This window comes from Zootoca vivipara, chromosome 1, assembly GCF_963506605.1.
Source record: "Zootoca vivipara chromosome 1, rZooViv1.1, whole genome shotgun sequence".
Classification (NCBI taxonomy): Eukaryota; Metazoa; Chordata; class Lepidosauria; order Squamata; family Lacertidae; genus Zootoca; species Zootoca vivipara.
Window position 1 is genome coordinate 85,615,975 of NC_083276.1, and position 24,150 is coordinate 85,640,124.

The window sequence follows — 24,150 nt, forward strand, 5'->3', positions numbered from 1 at the left end:
TAACTTGTCTTTTTTATTATTTTGATAAAACCAGTTTGCATATGTAGGGTCTTGGCCCTTTACAAAGTAGGAGTATTTGCGAAGTAGATGACATTCCATGCATTGCTATAGATATTTTTAGACATATATTGCACCTGTAAACATACCTGAGTTAAACAAAGATGTACAAGTAGGAGGGTTGTGACTAGGGAACAAGACAAGCTGACTGGATGCATAGGCATGCTGTAAACAGGCAAGCTAGCTTGCAGGTAACTGTGTCACATCTGTCACAGCCAAAGTGCTGCTTCCACATGAATTAGGTTTCTGTTCTGTGAGACTCTAGCCCAAGGGCAGCCAACATGGCACTTTCCAGATATAGTTGAACAACATCTCCCATCATCATTAGCAGATAGCATGCTAGGAGTTGGAGTCCAGCATTGAGGGCATCATGCTGACTATCCCTGATCTGGGACTGGCAAAGTCCAACTGGCCTCCTGTGGGGTCATACTGGGTGTACTTCAAATGTTGAGGAACTACAACTCCCATAATCCCTGGCCAACAGTTAAGGATAATGGGAGTTGTAGTTCAGCAGCCACCACATTGGCTGCCTCGCTGCTCTAGCCCATTTAGACTTAAGATGGAGACAGCTTTTATAGTATCAAATTCCTCTTCTCTTGGTTACCTTAGTGTTGCGGTGAGTTATCCTGCCTTTTGATTTTTGAACCAGCAGGCCTCTGTAGTTCTATCTGCTATTTCTGCTTCCCGGCAAAAATCATTCCACACAAAAGGGTTGCCTTTCAGGGGCAGAAGCCTGTGGCTGCTATGTGGAAGTTGTACATGCACTATTTTGTGTGACTGGATAATTTAACAACTGAAATTGCTAGAGCATAAAAGCATTGGAGTATACCTACTGCGAGATCAGACTAAATGGTAAGATGCTGAGACATGGCTATAGGGGCAAGCAACCTTGTTTTGCCTTGGTAATGGACTGGATGAGAGCAAACAAACTGAAGCCCAATCCAGCTAAGACTGAAGCACTGTTAGTGGGTGATTCCCTAGACCAGATGGATGGGAGGTTCTTGATGGGGTTACACTCCCTCTGAAGGAGCAGATACATAGCTTGGGGGTACTTCAGGGTCCTTTGCTGTCGCTTGAAGCTCAGGTGGCCTGAGCGACCCAGAATGCCTTCCATCAGCTTTGGCTGATGGCCCTGCCCCTATGCCCCTATCTGGACAGGGATAGCCTAACTTCTTTCATCTATGTTCTGGTAGTTTATTGCAACGCATTACATGTAGGGCTGCCTTTGAAGATTGTTCGGAAACTTCAGCTGGTGCAGAATTTGGCAGCCAGGTTGCTCACTGGGGCAAAACAGGTTGAGCATATTACATCAATCCTGGCCCGACTGCACTGGCTGCCAATTAGTTTCCAGGCCCAATTCTAAGTGCTGGTTTTGATCTATAAAGCCCTAAACTGCTGAAGACTGCAATACCTCAAGGACTGCCCCTCCCCACACAAACCAATGTGATCATAATCTGAGGCCTTTCTATGTGTGCCTCCACAAGAGGTCAATAGGGTGTCAACATGAGAACAGGCATTTTCTGTGGTGGCTCCTTCTTTGTGAAATGCTCTCCCCAGGGAAGGCCACCTGGAACCTAGGTGCCAGGCGGAAACGTTTCTCTTCAACCAGGCATTCAAGTGATTAACATTCTATAGCCTTTTAAATGTATTTGTGGGAGGGGAGTTAATGGTTTGCTTTTGTTCACGTTTTATTATGCAGTTTGTATTATCATTTTGTATTTTTATATCGTGAACTGCCCTGGGATTTTTGGATGAAGGGCGGGATACAAAATTTATTAATAACAGTAATAAGAATTGTGCCGTTGGGTACATTTTTTGAGGAAGCGCTGCAGGTACCAGTCACAAAAGGGCTCCTGTAGGAGTGTGGCATAACAGAAAATGACTACCACATGACTAAGAACAGACAAGGAAGACCACAAATGGTACAGATAGCCCAGCCTCCCCACCCATCATATTAGGGGGACACCAAAAGTGTGTACAATCCTAGTATCTAATGAAAAAGGGTTGAACAAGAAGCTCAAACAGTCTCTTGCACATTATGGATTTTTTAGATGTTTACTGAGACCTTTTTTGAGCACCATAGGAGGAGCTAGTTGGTGCACTGTCTCCTGTGGGTTCTGTGTTGGTGACCACTGTTCTCATCACATTTTTGTGGGGCTAGCATCTTAATTGCATCAGAAAAAAGGTGTTATGTTTATGGAGGCTTTGAGAATGCCAAGGCATTCCTACTGTGGAAGAATTCTTGAGTCAGTTGTATGAATATTATTAGTGCCGATGTAGAAAAAGACAAGTTCATCTATAAGAATCTTATCACTTCCTACTTGGAGTTGATTTAGAGGATGTTTCAAGTCTAGCCAACATCTTTCTATATAAAGGCAGAATTAGACTGTCAGAGCTCCTTGGCCAACACATACTTGACAGGAAGCCAATGGTTCCTGAGCTGAGAAAAGGAGTTGTTGGCATTCCTTCCATCTTGGTGGCAGTCCTCAAGGAATCAGTGGGATAAGTCCTTTCTACTCTTTCCCTGAGGACTGATGATCATAGGCACACACTGTACATCATTTGGTGGCTTCTACCTAGCTGTGCAAACTGCCTCCATTGGAAAGTATTGTTAGTGACACAGTGGAAGGCTTTTCATGTGCCGATGTCAGTTTCCCAGATGCATGTTGTCAAATGTTCGCTAAGCAATGCAACATCCATATATACAAGCACCCTATTAGCTGCTAACTGGGTGGCGGCAACTAGGAGATGAGGAAGGGAAAATCTTGGCAGTATCTCAGTACCATTCAGATTGGGCAAGGGGAATAAATTGAGCAGGGTTTCCCCTTTCTCATATGCAATCTGCAAGGAAAAAGCATGTGGTCCAACAGCTTAGCTTCTTCCTGTCTCTCTTGCTCAGTTAGAGATGCTGCCACAAGAGTCAACACCGGAATCCTTTCTCTCTTCTCTCGGTTATTGCCAAATCTTGTCAGGAGCATCCAGGAAAAGCTGATAAGCTTCATCAGCTACATTCTGATTCTGCTTTAAAGCTGGCTGGCAGACTGGGCCCAGATCAGGAGAGTTGCTCTTGAAGACAGGTGGAAAAATAAAGCCCTTTGGAAAGACTTGATGGTTGGCTGATGTTATTGAAAGAAATTCACTCTTCCTTTTGGATATCGTTCATTCTGCCTTGGTGTAGGTGCCATTTGCGGCTGCAGTAGCCTATCCTGTCCTTTTTGCACAACGGAGGTAGATTTTAAAACTGAACCATAAAAGTGGACAGATTTAGTTGGAGGGTCTGGGAACTGTGCAAATCACAATAGTTTAAATTCTTTCTTTTAAAAAAATAGCAGCAAAATGATACAAAACTGTTGGGTTTTTGTTTTGAAAATAATAATAATAATAATAATAATAATAATAATAATAATAATAATAATATATAGTAGTGCAAAGTAACTCTTCAGTCCAGTGCTGTGTAGGAACAAGAGAGGCAGGCAGATGGAGTGGGGTATGGCATCCATTCTTAAGAAAGCTCTTGTCCCCTTCCCTCCCCCTCCCCCCACATTTTACAACCTAAATGGGGCAGAGAGGAAAGAGCTGTATTTGGAGACACAGTTGCTTTAGTCGCTCTCTGTTGACAACTCCCTGATTCGGATATGGACAAATAGGGAGGCTGGTGGTATCCCCGTCCCATCCTTGGAAAGAAGGTGGATGTGGCGGTATCCTGCATGGGAGACAAAAAGAAAAAGAAAAAGCCACACACAGTGTTTGAAGCTGCCTTGTGTTGAGTTAGGCCCAAGGGTAGCCAACCATGTTGTTGGGCTCCAGCTGCCATCAGCCCCAGCCAGCATGGCCAATGGCCAGGGATTGTGGGAGCTGTACTTCAACAACACCTGCTATCCCTGAGTTAAACTACAGGTCCATCCTGCCCAACTCTGCCTACTATAACCAGCAGAGCCCTGGTGGGATCCTAAAAACACACACAAACCTAGATGCCAGGGCTCATCTGCATGCATAGCCTGTGCTTTCCTGCTGAGCTCTGAATAATGATACAGGCAGAGACATGGGTGTAGCAAAGGGGGGATCGGGGGCAGCCACCACCCCAATCCACAAAAAATATTGTAAAGCATTGAAAGTCCTTAATTGATTGAGGTCCCTGGCTACACCCAGGGGCAGAGAGCACATTTGTCTCTAGAGTCAGCTTTTCCTGGCTGTCTCTCGAACTTCTGGATGGTTACAAATTCTGGGTTTCTCCCATTCCTTTGAGTAGATTTGATGTTTTATATATTCTGCTGTGCCCTGCAGCAGATGCATTTATTCGGTTGATCGCAACTACAGCCTGTAGAAGTCTGTATTCTAGCACCGATACAGGGCACAGTATTTCTCTTCTCCACTAGATGGAGGCAACATGAGCTCCCTCCCTCCCCCTACAAAATAAATAAATAAATGTATGTACACGGGATGGGGATGCAAAACTCTGCAGTGTGATCTAGGAGCAGCTACAAGTATGGTAATAACTAATCCAAATACTAAGGAAGCAAATCCATTGACTCTGAGGATGGAATCATATACAGTCTCCTCCCCCCCCATCTTGCAAAGTGAGTTGTACTTCTCATGGGGAGTGTTAACTTGTGGGCTGTGATAAACTTCAGGCCTGCTTTGGAATTAAAAGTAAAAATAAAAAATCAGGGAGCAGCTGTACAAGTTTAAAAGGGCAACAGCTTTAACTGCATCTCAATCAAACTGATTGATTGAATCCAGATTTAACAATGCACTCCTAATTCCACTTACTGGGTAAGCCTCACTAAACTCAGTGGGATTTACTTCTGAGAAGACATGGTTAGAAGGCCCCTGGTAGTCATTAAGGGCTCCTCCACACTTTCACTTGTCTTGTGCCTGGAAAATGGGTCCAAGCCCCTTTGCCTTTGCCCCACTGCTTTCCCCTGGAAAACCTGCTCTTTACTGCTGATTTGGAACAAATGGCAATTCAACAAAAACCTGATTGCTGTTTGGTTCCATTTAGCAGTAAACCACAGGTTTCTCCAGGGAAAGTGGCAGGGCAAACGGAGTGTGAATGAGCCCAGAGTCTGGATCTAATCCTATGTACTTTTGTGTTGTGCTGTGGTCATAATATCCATGTGCTGATTTACTGAGTTGTTACAGTCTCTGTTGAAGGGGGTAACTTAGTCTGTCTTCCTTATGTACACAAATAACTGTCTCTGGCTAACCTTGACTGATCTGCCAGGGATGCATTCGTCTCTTGATCTTGGCAGCAGACTGGCACAAGGTAGTCACACCCCACAGGGCAAAGAGGGAGATTCTCACCTGATTTGACACTAGTAAGAGGTAGAGTGTACTGTCCCACAAAGTCATTCCGAGATGCCTTGTCATAATCCTCCACCACAAAGCGCAGAAGTGCCAGCTCTGGTACCCAAACCTGGAACTGAAAGGCCTCATTCCATTGTGGGTTAAAACCTATCCAGGGAAATTAAAGTGAAAAGAGGGTGTTGTCACAGCACATAATCTGTATGTGTCCCCCAGCCTCTCTCCATCGTCACCTCCATAAAATCTCACACAACTTCCCTCTGCATTGCTGCTTCTGAGACTCCTAAACTGCTCTGGTCAGTTTATTGTCTTACCTCAAAAAATCTGCCCTCTTTGCATCACTTTTCTCCCACTCTGAATGGTCCAACTGGGTTTTTGGCGTTTTGAATGCCCCAGGAAAAAAGAGAGAAGATGCCTTTAAGTGGGAAACCAATGTCCCCACTGTGGAAGGACATGTGGATCCAGAATTGGCCTCCACAGTCACTTACGGACTAATTGTTAAAACCATGTTTATGGAAGACAATCTTACTCGGCTACGAGTGGTGCCAAAAAAGAAGAAAGAAGATATGCATATACAGTACTATTGTAGGACCTTGGTGGGGAATTTGCCTTTTTGCAAAGTTCAACTTCCTTTTCATAATGACTCTGCACATTTCTAACCTGTCAGAGTGCAGAGGAAAATATTAAAATGTAATGGAGAATGGACACATGTTAGTCATGAGGCGAAGCTTCACTGAAGTCAATGGGACAAATCGGCTGCAACTCATTTTATTTGTTTTACTTTAATGTATTTATGGGCTGCTCTTTGGGTAAAACCTTTCAAATTGGCTAAAATAATAAATACAACACAACACTAAGAACAGCATAAGAACATCAGCACATACCAATCCACTGTTTTCAAAGAGGCTTAGTCATTCAACTAACTTTTGCTGCATTGTGCCCAGCGTGGTAGGCCACAGACATGGAAACCCTACACATGAGTTCTTTGGGGCTCCAAGTCCCCCTAGTAAATCCTTCCCCTGTTATCTGTTTCCACCTCTGCTGCTTCCTTGCACTTCACCACCCCAGCTCTTACCAAAAACAAAAACATCACAATTTAAAATCATGCCTGACATGCCTAGTATTTTAAGGACATTCATTCCTATGGAATAATTTGGTTTTTTTAAAATGTAGAATCTGAGTTCCCTTGGCACAGATAACACCAGGATATTCATTCATTCATCCTTAAGTAATTAAGAATGAGGGGCATCTGTGTTGACACATGCATGAGGTCCACGTAAAACCCCATCTCAGCAGTTCTTTACAATGACCAAGAGAATTGCCTCACCGTTATCATCGATATATTTGGTCTCCTGCTTGGCACTATCAGCAGGGACCCCATGGATCTCCACCCGCACTAGTGGATCGATGATGGAGCCTTCTTTGCTGTTGGGCATCTTGGGGAGTTGCTGCCCACTAATGATCTGGAAGAGAAGATTATGGTGAGCATAGAAGAGCAGTCAAGTCCACATGTGCAAACTGCAATGTGTCAGCAGCTGCACCCTGCAACTCACGCAGCTCAAAACAGTGACAAAGGAAGTTGGTCACTATGGCATATAAGCCCAAAGACACAAAGGACTTGGAACAACACTCTGCCTGCTTGATGCAGTGGTACCTCGGTTTTCAAACATAATCTGCTCCGGAACACAGTTCGAATTCCCAAACGTTCAAAAACCGAAAACTCAACACAGAAGCCTCAAAATGGAAAACTCAATAGGGAAAACTCAAAACGAAAGCCGCGTGGCATATTCAACTTCCAAAAAGTGCTCAAAAACTGAAGCATTTACTTCCGGGTTTACGGTGTTTGAAAACCAAAATGTTCATCAAGGAGACTTTGAAAACCGAGGTACCACTTTATCCCGAACTCAGCTTTCCCAACAGAAGTTGATCTTTGACTCAATCAGGTATGGGGAAACTTTGGCCCTCCAGATATGGCTGACCTACGACTCTCATCAGCTCCAAGAAGCATGGCCAGTGGCCATGTTAGTTCAGCAACATGAGAGTCAAATATTCCCCACATCTGCAGTAGGATAGTAACACTGAGTAGCTATTAAAAGATAGCAGTGTAGATAGAGCCTCTCTCTAGGTCAGATGGAAATTTTTCAAGATGGGGGCCACATTCTCTCATGGACATCTGGAAGCTTCTTATTCCAATGTTATTCTCTAAAATCCTAAAAGCCCTGTTAGGTTAAGGTATGGGCAACAAGCTCACACAGTACCTTAATGGCTATGTTCAGGGGGCTACCATTCTCCCTGCTTTGGGGGTTCTCAGGACTGAAGGCTGTCTCTGGGTCTTTCATGAAGCTCGGCTTTAAGACGTAGCCACAGCGGCCATTTTTACTGAAGAGCCCATCGCACAAGTCCATCTCTGTACCAGCCGTTTGAAAATTCAAGGCCACTGAGAGGAGGAGGAGGAGGAGGAGGAGGAGACAGGAATCTTTCAGACCAGCAGCAATTGGAGGCAAACGAGAGAGCTTCTTCCATGCAAGGTATCTTAGAAATACAATTTAAAGCCCAAACTGCACATTGTGGAGAGACGGCCATCAACCCACATCTCCCTAATAATTGGGGGGGGGGGGACGACGACACACACATGACATATCATTGTCTTAGTGTTTCCTTCCCTACACCCACTTTCACTGGCTGCTGCTTATTCCATTTCTGGATCTCTTATCTTCCCTCAGTTCCTGCCTTTCAAATCTGCATTTGCTAGCTTGAAGAAAGCTGAGGAAACCAACATTCTGAAGAGTTTGGGGAAAACCCTTCCGCCATATAAGAACAGCCATGCTGTAAAGCCCAGTTTTGACGGCTAAGGCTTGGAAAAAACCGAATAAATAACAACTACTATTTATATAAAGCACCACTTTGAACACTCTAAAGCACATTGCATTTTTGTTTTAGATCTTGCCTTTCTGCCATCATAGAACCCAGTGTGGCATACATATAGCTCCTAGACAGTCACCCCCAGACCTGCAATGTCATAAACTTATGTGCCTTCAGATGCTGGGATCAGGTTTACTTATTTACTTACAATACCCAAGGGCGGAACTGCATGCTACTTCAGCAAAACATGACCCTACACCTGTGTTCTCTGAGACACAAATGCAGGAGGGGACTTCCAGGAGAGGATCGGTGTAGTGGGAGTAGTTAACCCTTTCCTAGATTGCCATCAGCAGGAGTCTGGTCACTAGGCAAACGAAGGGGAGGCAGCATTTATGGGAATAAGTGGATAAATAGAGCCCTGTTGGCTCAAGCTAATCAGCCTCCTGTTTCCCACAATGGTCAATCAGATGCGCAAGTGTGCGCTCTCTGTCTCTCTGTGTCTGCATCTCCCTCTCCTTCCCCAGAGGAAAGCTGCTGCTGATTCTCAGGTAGCAGTCAGACATTATGACTCATAGCCATCAATGGCCTTATCCCCCAGCAGTTTGTCTAATCTCCCTTTTGCCCCATCTGCGCTTAAAGCAGTATTGCACCACTTTAGTCCTGGCTTCCCACACACACACACAAAATCCTGCAGTCTGTTAGAGGTGCCAAGAGATGCTAAGCTAGGAGACTCTCTATTCCCTTCACAATCCCCATAGTTCCTGGGGAAGAGGGACTGATGGTTAGACCACTCTGGGAGCTGCAGCTCTGGGAAAAAAAACACAAGGGTGACTTCCTCACCCACCCACCCCTTAAATCCTTCTGGCGCTGGCATACCCAGCTGGCACCCCACATTCCACATTGCCTGGGGGTTGTAATTGGAGGAGTCCGTCCGCAGACCGTGGGGGAAGATGCGTGTCAGCTGCCAGGCATTATGGCGGATGAAGTCATTTCCTGCAGGAGGTAGTTAGCACATCAAAAGTTTAGAAATCTGGTATTTGGGGAACCCCATCTCCAGTTATTAGTCCTTGGAGAATGTGACCATCTGCAACTAAGTGGGGTGCATGCGTGTCAGAGAAACAGTTTGCATCCAGTTTACCTAAAATGTAGACAGAGAACGTGGAATTTCTAGCTGGTTAGTTGGAATTAGGGTGCGCACCCCACCCCAATGCACGTGCAGGTCTTCACAAACTGCTTTCTGGGAATTTGATGCAGAATTAGAGTGGCTTTGCTGCCTGCTTACGAGAGGTTGTTTGCTTCCACTATCCTGTGCTGGCATGTTCTCTGACCCACAGGAAACTGAATCGGGGAGTGCTGCCTCTGACTTTCTCACTGTTTGGCAATATGGGGCAAATAATTAACATCTTTGTGTATGTTGGGGACGAGTCAGAGGAGTCACGGGCCCATCAATGCATGTTTCTAATGTCTTGCCTGCCGGCTGCCTCCATCCCCGGTTTCTCACCAGCCTCTCGGATGAGCTTGCGGGCCTTGGATTCAGCAAAGGAGGACATCTCGTAAGACTTGTAGTGGCTGCGGGAGTGCTGGAAGCTGTGAAAGGGCACGCTCTTGCAGTAGATAATGCAGTCAGAAAGCTCCTGGGAGAGGGACTGTTTGGCCTTCTGCAAAGAACGTGAGACCAACTTGTAAATGATGACCATGTGTACTGCAGACACGGGAGTAAGATTGAGTCCCACACCTGCTAAAAATAAAATCAAAATATAAGGCTTTGTGTGTGAGGGGGGGAGGCTTATTTTGCCTTTAACTGGTGAGGGGCAGGTAGAGTTTTGGCCCCGGGAACTTTACCTGTCTTTTGTTAGAATGTTTGGGAGGAGGAGTCATACCTCAGCGGGGAGCCTATGTGCTTTGCATCCCTGGCATTTCAAATTTTTAAAAAAGACTAATTTAAAACCCTGCCTGGGAGCTTGGAGAGAGCTGCTAGTCAGAGAACACAATGGACCAGTGGTCTGACTCACATACAAAGGCAGCTTCACATATTCCTGCAATGGGAGAAGAGCCCCTTTTTGCTTCTGAGAAAGAGCCACTATCTCCAAATGGTTCAAAGGCTGTAGTGCAGTGTAAGCACGTTTGCCCTCTCTTCACATCGGGGTCTCGGGGTTTCCCAGTAGAATCAATGTAGCTCACATTCTATCAAAAATTCACCTGTATGTGTGTATTGTCATCAGTCACTCCTGCTTATGAGGGCAGGTGCCTCCCACCTGTCAGTATCTGGCAGGTGAGGTTCAAGCACATATCGCTCTACGGTGCTAGTGCAACAATTTTTTTAAGCAAGCAAACCCCAGACTTTTAGCAGTTTGGGAAATGATGGCGAAATGCATTGAAATTGTGGGATGAGCAAACAATTAATGGGAATACGTATCAACACTTGGCTGGCAAATTGTTGCATAACCTCCCCACAAACACATGGCAATGAATGCTCAATAAAGACTGGACGTAGTTTAACTGTTATGTAAGCTTTGCATAGGCAACTCCAGGATGGATGCTGAAAACATAGGTTGCCTGGCGGAACCCTGAGCTGCCATTACCTCTAAAGAGCCAACTAACCAGGGTTTCCATGTACCTTCTCTTTCTTCTTGTCTTCATTGCGCAGGACTTCTTCCTCTGCCTCTGGTCCCTCTTCCTCCTCCTCCTCCTCTTCCCGCTCAGGCGGCTCATCCAGATGCCCATTCAAAGAATCTTCCAGGTGTCCAATCTTCTTCCCTTTCAGGATGATCTTGCCCTTCAGTTCCTGCATGAGGACACAGGGGGGGTCATATCAGGGGAGACATGGTGGTGCCTTGAGTTCAGGTGATGGGGAAGGGCTTCTAGCAACACCAGCTCAGGTAGGCTGTCCTGTAAAACTCTGCCTTTCTCCACAAGTATGCAGCCTCTTAAATATGCTCACAGCAAACATCCTGCTCAATTAAAGGTCCCCCGATGCACTTTCACTCAATCTTTCACCATGACTTCAACTATCAACCACTAAGTGTCCCCAATACGTCTCCCTCCAGTACCTCTGCTCCTCCAGTGCAACTGCTCCTTTCCGCCTTTATTTCTCTTCTTGAAGTTCCCCTTAGTGGTTCTGACAAAAAAATGCTTTAATTCCCACAATAAGCTCCTTTGGAACCCCCTCCAGTCCCTTCATCTGCCTTGACCTTCACCCCTCACCTCTGGCTCCTCCCCTTCCTATGGCCACCATTTTAATACTTCAGACTAATAAAAGAATTTGGGTGACCTGAGTGTTAACATAACAGTCCTAGGATTGCAATCAAGCTCTGTAAGCCCATGTTAAGGGAAGACAATTGACAACACCATGTCTCCACCTCTGGTGAAGGCAACTGCACTGGGACACGTCCATCAATGGTGGTGGTGAGGAGCTTCTCTCCCAGAATCCCCCTCAGCTGCTGTGCCATGATGTCCTGCTGCTCTATGCTGCAGTGGTTCTCAAGAGACAGGATAATGGGGTATTTAGAAGCCTGGGAGAATGGAGACATAAGAAGTTAGAGGCAGTAATAGCCCTAAAGTGTGGGAGGTTGAAGGTGGAGTCTGGTGACATAAAGAGGGGAATGGAGCTGTTTGAGGGATAGCGAGCCACCTTCAACTCAGGATTCCCGGAGAGCAGACAAGTAGGATAGAGGGAAACGAAGCCACTGCTGGGATGTGGCAAAACTGTGGAACCACAGCTGTTTGGAACAACAAGAAGGAAAGATGGTGTGCCGAATTTAAATCTAAAAAAAGGGATGGGTTTGGGGACAACGGGAACTAAAATTAGGCTCTCACAACTTTGATGTTCTGTCTGGAGGATGGGGGAATTTAATAAAAACAACACCTTGATTAAATGAGGGTGGATTTGTGTGTATTGGGGGGTGGGAGGTTTGTGTTATGTTGTAAATAAAATTCCAATAAAAATAATTTTTAAAAAAAAAAAACAAGAAACAAAAACAAAAAAAGCAACTCCTTGAATTGGATAACAAATCAGCAGCCTTCACAATTCCACCCTACTGACCCCATTCCTTCTGGCAGAAAAGTCCAACCTACCCGGAAGGCATATTTATCGAGGGTTGTCACAACTTCCCGGAAGGGGATCTTAGAGGTGAAGGTATGGCCGTGGTAGACAATGGGCTCCCCATTAGCTCCGTCCCAACAGTCCACCTCTAGGCACCGGCAGCCCCGCTTCAGAGCCCTGCAGAGGAAAAGAAGGCAATTCACGAGCCCTTCCTAGCCTCTCAGTTTGTGAGCAGCACCCTTTGCTGCTAGTCTGAAACATGGGTTTGGGGGAATCACTTTTTACAATGCCAAATCCTTTGAGGCAAAAAGGCTCTCAGGTCATACTCTGCCTCATAGCTGCCAAGTTTTCCCTTTTCTCGCGAGGAAGCCTATTCAGCATAAGGGAAAATCCCTTTAAAAAAAGGGATAACTTGGCAGCTATGCTCTGCCTGTGCTTGCCTGAAACTAGTATTGGTTGCACCAGGCATTTCTCCACTTTGGGGGCATTTCCAAATAGCAATTTCCTGTGCTCTCAGCTCGGTGCTTGAATATTAAAGTAGAGGGGGTGAAGACCGAGGTAATATTAAAAAAAGAGGTCTGAGTGGGTCCCTGAGTTACAGGGTGAGAGCCCAGCTTCCTTCCAACTTCATCACTGAAATAACAGGTGCACACGCCAGCAAATCAAATAATATCAAATGCTGGGTCACCTACTAATTTTCCCTTCTCACCAGGGTTCAGCTGGGGTATTATTATTTTTAAGTGTTGCATGAATTTTCATGCATTTTATCCATTCATTAATCACCTTATTACTTCAAAATGGGCACTTCTGAAAGTACAAAACTGCTCCAGGGATTGAAGGGTCTTGGTAACATTACAGGAATGGGTGGGGAAGCCAGTCAGCACTGTACAAAGCTATATTCTACTTGAAACTTGCGGAACCATTTTTCAGAGGAAATAATAAGTAGCATTTCCAGCTCAGCTCCTCCCCTCTGTACACATTACATCTGTCTTCAGTCTAAAGGCAGGAAGTAAACATTGTGGATAACATGAAAATGTGGGTACTTTTTTGTGAGCCCATAATTCACACTTTTCAAAACAATACACAAACTGAAACATAGGTAGTGTTTCTTTGAAATTCACATATCTCTGAATTTTGCAGTGTAGTTCTCCAACCATGTAATGTGTACAAAAATGTAAAGTAAGCATAAAAATGCATATATTCATGAAAATAGCACACCAAGATGCATTATAGTAAGGAAGGTGCTTTGCAATGACCGCTCCACACATCAAATGGGGGGCGACTTTTGCGTGGTCGCGTGCAGCCCCCTGATCCCATAGGGCGACTCCCTGGTATTTCGGGGCTGGCACCGCCTTCCCAGGTAGGATGCCAGGGGTCTCCGCCTACCCAAGCCTAGCGTCCAATCCTGCCTTGGGAGGTGTTGCCAGGGGATGGCCAGGTAAGGGGAGGGACTTAGATTAGGCATAATGTATTTTGGAAGAAATCATCACTAAAATGCTGGTAGATTTTCATGAAGACATTTAAAAAACAAACAAATGCAAACTGATGTGGAAATATGATGTGGAACTGAACTTAAAATTTTAAAAATTAGAAATTGAGAGAAATTGACAGATTTCTCCAACCTTAGATTTGCTGAACCAGGAAGTGAAGAAGAAAGTCCGAAGAGTAAAACAGCTGTGGGGAACATCTGACCCTCCAGATATTGCTGAACTACAACTTTCATCATCCCTGGACATTGGCTATACTTGCTGGGACAGATGGGTGTTATAGTTCAGCAACATCTGGAGAACCAAAAATTCTGCACACTTCGAACTAGTGGCTGTTCTAACCCCACAAGGGCCAGTTATTTAGTGATAGCAAACCTGTGTATTGGTATTAGGAAGAAGGGATGACAATGCTGCCCCTTTATGAAAAGATAGTGCCTTTTAGTGGATTTTGACTTCTTGTAACCCTACCCTAGAAGGCCTGTGGCTTCCAACACACAAGCAATGGTTCTGGAAACTGGGCTCCAGGCCTGGTTCTGGAAGGCCCAGAATTGAATCCATACCACCAGTAGCTGACTTCTCTGGTATTCTGGTGCCTTTGTCATGTCATTGCTTTACTGTAGAGGAACTGCACTCTCAGGCATAATAAGTGAGGAAAGTTTTTTGGGGGAAGAGGTTGTAATGTTGAGGGGATCCAATCTATGCATGAGGTTCACCAGTGTCTGAAGCAATTCCAGTCAGTTTTTAATAAAAAGCTCAGGAGATCTGGGGACTAGGCCTTGAGATGTAGATTTCTAGTGGGCTTTTCTCCTACTTAAACATGTACAGTGGTACCTCAGTTTACAACCACAATTGGTTCCGAAAGTGCACTTAACCTGAAGCGTTCTTAACCTGAAGCGAACTTTCCCATTGAAAGTAATGGAAAGTGGATTAATCCATTCCAGACGGGTCCGTGGAGTACTCAACCTGAAGCGTACTTAACCCAAAGTATGAGTGTAATTGGTTCTGGAAGTCTGTACTTAAACTGAAGCGAACTTTCCCATTGAAAGTAATGGAAAGTGAATTAATCCATTTCAGATGGGTCCACGGTGTTTGTAAACCGAGGTGGTTGTAAACCGAGGCGGTTGTAAACCGAGGTATGACTGTACAGTGGTGCCTCGCTAGACGAATTTAATTTGTTCCACGGGTCTTTTCTTATAACGAAAAATTCGTCTAGCGAATCCCATAGGAATGCATTGAAATTTTTTTGAAATTTTTTTTGCCCATAGGAACACATTAATTGAATTTCAATGCATTGCTATGGGAAACCGTGATTCGCTAGACAAATTTTTCATAAAATGAATTCGTCTAGCGAGGCAACCTCCGGTCGAAAAATCATTTCGTTAAGCAGAAATTTCGTTAAGCAGGGCATTCGTTAAGCGAGGCACCACTGTATTTGAATTTGCTCAAGTGGTTTGGTCACCAAGCTTTGTGTAAAGAGTACATCTTACAGAGGTCATAATTGTGAAAGGTATCTTCTGAGTCAACTGCCTTTTGATTGTGATTACCTGATATATCCCTCCACGCTGCTTTGTCCTCTCAGCTGGTCCTCCATCAGGTATGTGTTGTGGGAGGAGGAGATGAAGTAATGACAGAGGGGCTGAGACATATCCTGAAAGACTGTCCTGTGCTCAGGGTTGAAGATGGAGCCATCGGGGGAGCAGAGGTACGTGAGGAACCCATCAATGCTCAGGATGTGGCGAGCCTTGGCTGTGGGAAGAGAGAGCCAGTTGGAGAGAGAACAATATTGAGGAGGAATTAGCCTCCAGAAAAACAAAAGACACTGAACTGGACAAAGCCAGTGAAAGAGGAGCCATTGGAGTGCTGGGGGAAAGCATCAGTTTCTATGGCAATAGGTGTCATGAAACTGATGCAGGTGGTGATAAGTGCTTTGTGGAGATCTAGTGGGACAAGAGAGACACACAGACACCCTCTCCCCCTCAATGCCTGGGAGCTCCTATTCTGAGAGAGGATTTGGCACTATTCAAGGGCCAACCTGTGCTAACCGTGGGCACTTGTTCAAGTTGTGGGCACGCCAGCTCTCCCTCCTCCTCCTCCTCCACCCCCACCCCGCCAACCTGTCTCAGACGGCTCATATCTGTCAATCAGCTCCATGGCGAGCTCATCAATGCCAGCCCCCTCCATCTGCTCCTGTTGCAAGAAGTCCACAAACTCCAACAGTGTCAGCTTTTTGCCATCCTCGGAGTACTCCTGGAATAACTCGAGCACCTCGTCCCGCTGAGTCAGTGCTTTGTAGAAGAGCACAAACTCCTCCCCTTCCAGTGTACCTGTCTCTGATTTGTCGGCAATCTGCAAGGAATGGAAGGGTCTCTGACCAAGGGGGTCCTTTGTGCAGAAAGGAGAACATTGCGATAAAAGCAATGGGGTGAGGCAGAGCCAGCCAATGTGAGGCCTTCTAGATGGCTTGGACTACAACTCCAACCTGTCAGCTTGGCCAGTGGTTGAAGGATGGTGATGGGAGTTGGCAGTCCACAACATCTGGAAGGCACCACATTGGCTACACAGGGCATACAGGATCGGAGGTTTACTCATGAGGATTCTTGAGACACACTACTGCTGCTGCTGCTACTACTACTACTACAGCACTAAATGTGCACTGGCTGATGCATAGTACATCATAGCCATGTGGTCCTTGCCCAAGGAGCTTTAAACTACCACAAAATGACTAGATGGAGGCAGGAGTAGTAAAGGGTCAGGGATTAAATGAAGAGTGTGGGTAGAATGGGGGGGGCAGCTTCTGGATCTGGGGTGATCCACCACTGCTCTTGCCAGAGTCCATTGTCAGCCCCCACTGAGATCAACAACATGATGGAGAGACTTGGGGATGCCATGAGATGTCTTTGCAGGTGACCTGCCGTGATTTCTGTTCTATATCACTGAGTTTGACTAGACAACAGACAACACACAGAGATGGGCAAGGAGCCACAGCCAGGTGGGTGATGCTTTGACGGAGAGATATCATGATACTGTACAACAGAATAGCCATGTTTGGGGGCACAGCGTGTAAGCAAAGAAAAACAGAAGTGAATATATGTGCACTAGGGTGTATCATGGGTGGAAATGAGGTGCTGTTATCTTTTGAAGAGCAAGCTCAGGGATCCCTCTGTGTAACCCAGTACCGTAACTTCCCCACCCCGGCACCCAAATTTACCTGGAAGAGCCGGAAGGCATGGTCTTCATTCATAGCCACGTTCATCATCCTGAGCAAGTGCTGCACCTCCTTGAAATTCATACGCCCATCCTTGTCCTTATCAGCTTTCATGAACCAGTCACAGATCCATGTGCAGCCCAAGACATTGGTCAAGGAAAACAGTATCATAGTGGCCGAGCAAAGCTAAGTCTTCAAAACTAGCCATAGCGCAAAAGCACACTCTAGTGTTGCCAAGCCAAGATGCTTCGAGAAACGTGCTTGTGTGTACTCCTCATCAGTCTAATAATCCCTAGAATTTGGCAACTATTAACAATTGCACCTTGTTGAGATGCACCAACACGGGTTTAATTTTCATAACATTCATTCAAAATGTTACCTATTTATTTGCCAGTTCATTTATGTATTATTCTCCATTTAAGATTGCAGAGTAGTTCACAGCAGAAATCAATAAAATACAACAACTGGCACCACCTTCCCCCTCCCATACATTCTATTCAGAATCTGTTATTTGCAGTTTTGCATGGCTTCAAGTAGTGTATATAAAAAGAGGAAAAGCCAGAACCAAAGCAGACTGGAACAATGGGCAGTTCAGGCAAGATATGGCTGGGTGGTAGTGAAGAAAGTTTGGTTCATTGCAGGGAGAGGGACACGGTGTGACTGCAGAAGTACAGTAATGAATTGATAGGGAAGCACCACAGAAGAGATAGTGGAGACAGCTGAAGCTGTGAAGGGAGGGAGAGAAAGAGATCCAAGTGTCAGAAATTGAACACAGGAAATTACCTTATCTCAGGTCAGATCCACTGGCCCTCTAGTTCAGGATCATTCACATGGGCTGACAGCAGCAGTCCAGGATTTAAGGCAGGAGTATTTGCTAGCGCTACCTGGAGACACCAGAAATTGAACCCAGTATTTCTGTGCGCAAAGCTTGTGCTCTGCTACCAAGGTACAGTTGATACCAACCTCATATTTGATATGGATCCTGAGTCGTATGACCAGTATTGGAGAACAAATACTGTACAAAGTTGAGCTCTCGAGGGCAGGCTTTCCAGGCATGGAAATGGACAATGAATAATTCAACGTAAGGATATTGATCCATCTTCTCCTTCTGGTCCATGTTAGTGACAATCTCCACAAGGCGCCGCAGGCCTTGGATCCAGCACTGAGCTTCCTCCGCTGAGCTGGCAATTAGGTCTAGATTGTTACGGCGCCCATGGAAGACGACCGTGAAGCAGCATTCGGCTGGGAACTCCTCCGCCAGACTTTGCAGGACCTCCGACTGGTATCCCTCGCGCACGGTCTCCACATCACTCACTGAGACTTGAGAGAGAGGGATAACCGCCAAGAAACATCAGCCTTCATGCAAAGGTTAGAGCTTAAGGTACAAAATTAGACCCTTGCTTCTTAGGTTGGACCCTGCACGTAGCAGCATCAGCATCATTACCTAGCATTCATCTATTCACATATTCATCTTATTTAGTCTGTATGTCTGTCTGTCTATTCACCCAACTCTTAACTAGCGGTTGTCAGAGCAGCCTCGCACCTGGATTTTTCTGTAACACGGTTATATCCAAAGCAGCACTACATGAAGATGCCATCAGCACAAGGATTTCAGCTTGTGCAGTGGAACCCTCTCCACTTCTTCTCCCCCTGTGCATGCTCCCTAAATATGTTCTAGGGGTTTTTCCCCAACCCTCTGGAACTGATTTTGTGGGGCGCAGGACCCACATTGGGGGAGCAATGGGGTGTGTCCTGTTGCAGAAGTGGAAATCCTTGCCATAGCTGCCAAGTTCTCCCTTTTTTTAAGGGAAATTCCCTTATGCTGAATAGGCTTCCTCGTGAGAAAAGGGAAAACTTGGCAGCTATGATCCTTGCACTGATGAGATGTGGTAATGGGCTTAACCGCCATGGGGTCCTTTATCTTTACCTTAGTTCAACAACCCTGTAAGAGCATAGAAATCTGCCTTAGACTGAGTCAGATCATTGGTCCATTTAGGCCTTTATTGTCTATATTGGCTTGCCAGGATTTCAGATAGGGGTCTTTCCCAGTCCAATTTAGAGATGCTGGGGATTGACCCTAGGATTTTCTGCACACAAGCCCTTCCTATCCTGTCCTGAGCTACTGTGCTGTCACAGAGTTTTGTCCTCCGCAGATCACAGGGGAAGAGATGCAAAAGCATTTTATTGGATCAATTAATGTTGGGACATAATGTACATCCAGCATAAACTGATGGCAGAAGACATCTTAAAGTTGCAGTTGTGGGCAAGATGGTTTCACCCAGTGGACCATTAGCCTGGAGAAGTTCCAGCAGCAGGGCGGGCATTCAGAGAAACTCCAAGAGAAAATTAAACATCTCTGTGGATGACAGAACGAAAACATCCAGTACTAGAACAGATTATGCAACAAACAGAGGATAACTTCCAGCACTCAAGGCTAAATCCAAATATAGTATATTCTCTTCCTGTGAAACATATTTTAATGACTAAGGTAGAAAATCTAAATTGCACCATATGCATAAAAACTTCAATTAAATTGGCTGGCAATTTGATATTCAATTCCTGCTGCCTGAGGTCATCACCTCACTTTACTTCGTGATAGGATCAGTCCCCCTTCCAGTGGCACCATATAGGAAAGTCAGGTTCAGTACACCATACCCAGTGCTCTTTTAGTTTTCAGATAGGCACATCTAAAATGCCCCTTGCAAGACATTCAGAACATAACATGCACACAAGCAGATGCACACAAACATTTCCCTTTGTAGTACACATTGTGATGATCTGTTGCTGGATATCAGATGATGACAGGGACTTGCAAGTAAGTATTGGCAACAGCTGGATGGAGAAAAAGCACACACACACACGAAAGAAAGAGAAATCATATTAGATGTCAGACAAGACTTGCAGTTTTAATAAGTACATAGGCAGCAGTATGTTGAACCAAAGGGGAATTGTTCTGGAAGGCATGCAGACACCATCTTGGTAGTTGAGATAACCCCAAACTAACTGGTAGTTGTTGCAAGAATGAGCTCATGTGTGTTTACACTTGCTTTGATGTATACTAAGTGGCTTGCTTCGATGCTATGCTTTTCTGTGAGCCTTGGGATGCTGGGCTCTAGCCCCTGAGAGGGGAGAAGCCTTGGATAGCTGCCATCCATGGTCTCACTGGCCAGGTGTGATGAGCGCTTCTGAGTAAACTGATGTATGTTGTTTTGTACATAAAGGATGTCTACATGTTTGCTTGGGTGCGGACAAGCCATCGCCTTGCTGCAGTGTCCATCCAGCATCTGTAAAGGCTAGGAGACCTGGCAGGTTGATTTGCTGTAAGTCTACACCTTCTTTTAATAAAGCACTAGAACTGATCACTCTGGCGTTTTTTGACATCCTTCTTTGGTATCCCTGCAACCAACCACTCCCACAAGCCTTCTTTTCAGCTGGTGGATCTTGCCAAGAGATTGAGGATGGGTCTAATCCAATTGTATTGTTCCCAGAACATCCTGTTGGCACAGTGTGACATCAAGAATCAGAGTTTTCACACCCCAATCTGAAATTCAATCTAAATTTGCATCTAAATTGGCATCTACGTTATGGGTCTGTGCCTTGAATCTCTTAAATACCTAGCAGTACTCTTGTTCCCCGGTGGAAGTCTGCTGCAGCCCAGCACTTTTTAAAAATCAAGTTAAGTAGTCTTTTGGCTTGGAATTGTGCAATTTTTGCATTCTGATCTCTTCCAATGACTGGTGTTGCCAGACTGTCATTAAACAGTTTCATGTGGGGGCTTCTGCAATCTGGACATTCTGCAACCCTTATGAAAGGATCCCCACATTGTGCTATATGCTTGCCTGAAAGTGCAAGCGCAAAGACAAGGTGACATGGAAACCAGCCTTGCTATCTATCATTCAGAGCAGGGAGTGGAACTCACAGGCAGACTTGGCTTTGCCAGACATCTTGGATTTGTACCAGACGGTCATGCAGTCATCCTGTAGCATGAAGTACCGGGGTTTCTTCCAGTTCTTGGACTTCACCTTGCGCATCATTGTCCCCTGTTGCATCTTCTCCAGGTTCTCATCCAGCTGAAGGCCTGAGCAGGAGATTGAGGGGACTGCATTTCACATCAGAAAGTGAGTGAGGGCCAGGGCCCATGTAGGATGGGCAACACAAGGAATATTTGTCTGTATATAAGCGTCCAGATAAGGAACAGAAACTGACCCTATTGAGATGGGATGTCAAATTCAAATAAAGACCCAGCATCTGGAGGAAACATTATGATCTGAATGAAACAGCCATTCCATAACATCCTTCTAAGCAGCCTACCCCAACCTGGATCCCTTTGGTTGTTGTTGGACTACAACTCCCACCATCCCTGTGCATTGGAGATGGAGTCCAACAAGATCTGGAAGGCACCAGGTTGGGGAAGGCTGCTGTAGGGCAAACATATTGATTCTACATTCAGATCTCCTTTTGCTTCCAGCAACAGTAGTCACAACTTGCCTTGGTCCCAGAGGGTGTGTGGGATGTATTATTACTAGAGCAGTCAAGTACAACATTTTCCTTTTGCCTAGAATGGACACACAGGGAGATGTGGCTCCAGACAGGGAGGACTTCCTGTCATACCTGCTCTGGAGCTTCCTCCCCCTGTGTATGACCAGGTAGATGGGCGTGAGTGACCCTAGCTGACCAGATAAAAGGGCTGGCCATGCAACCATCTCACTCTTTACCCTCTTACTCTTGATGGCTCTTAGCCAGCACATGGCTCAACCTTCACACAGAATGGAGCCCACAAGCAGAAAGTCTGAGATGAAGCTCAGACTTCTTTTCACTGTAACCACAAGATAAAGCCTGCCTTCGGATTACTGCTGTGAACTGAATGTGAGTAAAACTTCTTACTTTTAACGAAGGCTGTTTTGTGTTGTTATTATTTTAAGAGGGAAATAAAGGGGAAACTTACCAGGAACAATCCAGACTGGACAACCCAGACTGGATTGCTTAATTAAAGGATTCAAACGAATCATCAACTTGCTTCCGATAAGTTGCAAAAGGAATGTTGCTCTGCTGTTTACTCACTAGTGTGAGTGAGGAGGGATAATATCAAAACAATATATCCTCTCTTACCTTCCTTAACATTCCCACAGGGATAGGATGAGCACCACTGATGGCTGCAAGGACTGTCACTGGGGGAAGAACTGCGGATGGCATGTTGCCGAAGGCTACCCAAAACCTGGAGGTAGCAATCTAGAGGTTCCCTGGAGACTCAAGAGAATACTCACGGACGCTGTAGAGAACTGAAGTCATGGTTCTTCTCCCTGTGGGTTGGCACAACGATCACCTAGAACACAAGAGAGTTCATTGGTTTCAGAATTGCCATATCCCGTAATTTGACCTAGCACTTTCTGAAGTCTCAGTATCTGATTTATTTTCTGATGTATTGCATAAGCAATTCTCGTTCCACATTCATACAGAAGTGTCTTTTTATCCTTAATCGCCTTATAAGTCCTTTGATAGAAGTCACAAAAATACCTTATGGTCAAGAAATGATTTATGGTAAAAAAAAGGGGGGGGGGGGTAATTTGTTGTTGCTGCTAGGATTTATTTCCACAACCTCTTCGCATTACCATTAGCAGTGATAAAAAAAAAATATTCTCTCTTCATAGCACTTCAGGAAAATATCACAATAAGCACCCTCATTTTGATGCAGTTTTCTCTCAGACGTGGAGCCGCTGCGTATTTATCTGTGTGGTTCCACATATGCTTTCATAATTGCAATGATGTATATTTTAGAAAATTCCCATTAAATTTCATGATACATCCTGGCTGATCCGTCTTAATGCTCAATGTAATACAAAAAAAAAACTGGGATAATGATTTCTTTGGTTTGTCCACTAAGACTTGTTCTAACTGGGTCAGTGATCAAAGGTTTCTTTACTTTGGTAACCCATCAATGCAAAAAGTGACTGATTTCAAAATACTGGGAGAGGGAGGGAGAGTGACAGGCCAAAGCACCACCCGTGACCAACCAGATGCCTATGAGAAGCCCACAAGCAGGAACTTCCCCTCCACCCACCAAGTTTTTATTAGGACTGCAGCACATAAAGAGAGAAGATTTAACCTTTTCCTCCACAGCTACAATTTTAATTAAAATAGCCCCCCAACCACAGTAATTAGCTTTTTTGGGGGGGGGATTTGCTCCACCAGGGCGACTTCTGTCTAGATCTCAGCTGGAAAACAAAACCAACTCTCTTTCAATGCAGAAAACCTTCCCAACCCTATCAGATAGAGATTTTTACTTGGCACTGGCCACTAGATGAATGGCCTGCTTTAGCATCTGTAGATTTAAAAATGGGCAGCACATTTACTTATTTAACCCCTTTCAAACTCCAAAGCAATTTAGAGAAGGAGAAGGCTATCCTTTTTACAAAGGCTTTCTTTTTTTACAAATTCCAAACAGGTGGCTATGCTAGTCTGGGTGCAGCAAAACAAGAGTCTTGCGGCAGCTTAAAAACTAACACATTTATAATGGCATAAGCTCTTGTGGACCACAGTCTACTTCCATCACATGCATCCATGAAAGCTCATGCCATTACTCTAATTTCTTTCTTTCTTTCTTTCTTTCTTTCTTTCTTTCTTTCTTTCTTTCTTTCTTTCTTTCTTTCTTTCTTTCTTTCTTTCTTGTCTCTGTCTCTGTCTCTGTCTCTGTCTCTGTCTCTGTCTCTGTCTCTGTCTCTGTCTCTGTCTCTGTCTCTGTCTCTGTCTCAAAAAATGCACTTCTCAGTCCCCCCAAGCAACAGAATGTTCCAGGACAGTCTTTCATGGGGTCTGTTTCCTTGTCAGGAGGGAATAACTGGAGGCACAAAAAAACCAAAATGCTAATTTAAAAGTACAGCAGGACAATTGGCAAACATGCAAGGAATACTAATTCTCTTGCTAAATACAAAGCTGACAAATTGTTTTTTCAGGCCCTACAGAGCAAAACATAACCCAAATCCCTGTAGCTGGAAGTAGTCACCAGCCATCAAGGGCCATTGAAGTAAGTGCTTTCCGCCATCAAGGGCTACAACAGCCTAGAGTGGGGGTGGGGACACCAGTTATGCATATGTAAAGTGTTCATTTGAGAAGCTGAAATGTACTTCAAACAAAGGATAGTGTCTAGAGAGGGCACACATTTGAGCAATCTTAACAGTTGCCTGGGATGTAGGGAA

General features: G+C 45.0%; 1 protein-coding gene across 1 annotated transcript; it reads right to left on the reverse strand.

The window, feature by feature from the left end:
- PLCD4 (phospholipase C delta 4) lies at window positions 1-22,775 on the reverse strand. The gene is made up of 15 exons (XM_060278229.1): window positions 22,222-22,775; window positions 20,877-21,035; window positions 18,049-18,277; window positions 16,961-17,090; window positions 15,867-16,098; window positions 15,297-15,498; window positions 12,298-12,442; window positions 11,583-11,735; window positions 10,841-11,008; window positions 9,725-9,881; window positions 9,100-9,216; window positions 7,620-7,798; window positions 6,689-6,824; window positions 5,362-5,511; window positions 1-3,760 (listed from the first exon to the last, which is right to left on the reverse strand). Exons 1-15 carry the CDS (start codon window positions 22,244-22,246, stop codon window positions 3,657-3,659), a joined length of 2,286 nt encoding a protein of 761 aa, XP_060134212.1. The 5' UTR covers window positions 22,247-22,775; the 3' UTR covers window positions 1-3,656.
- Between the last annotated feature and the right edge of the window lie 1,375 nt (window positions 22,776-24,150).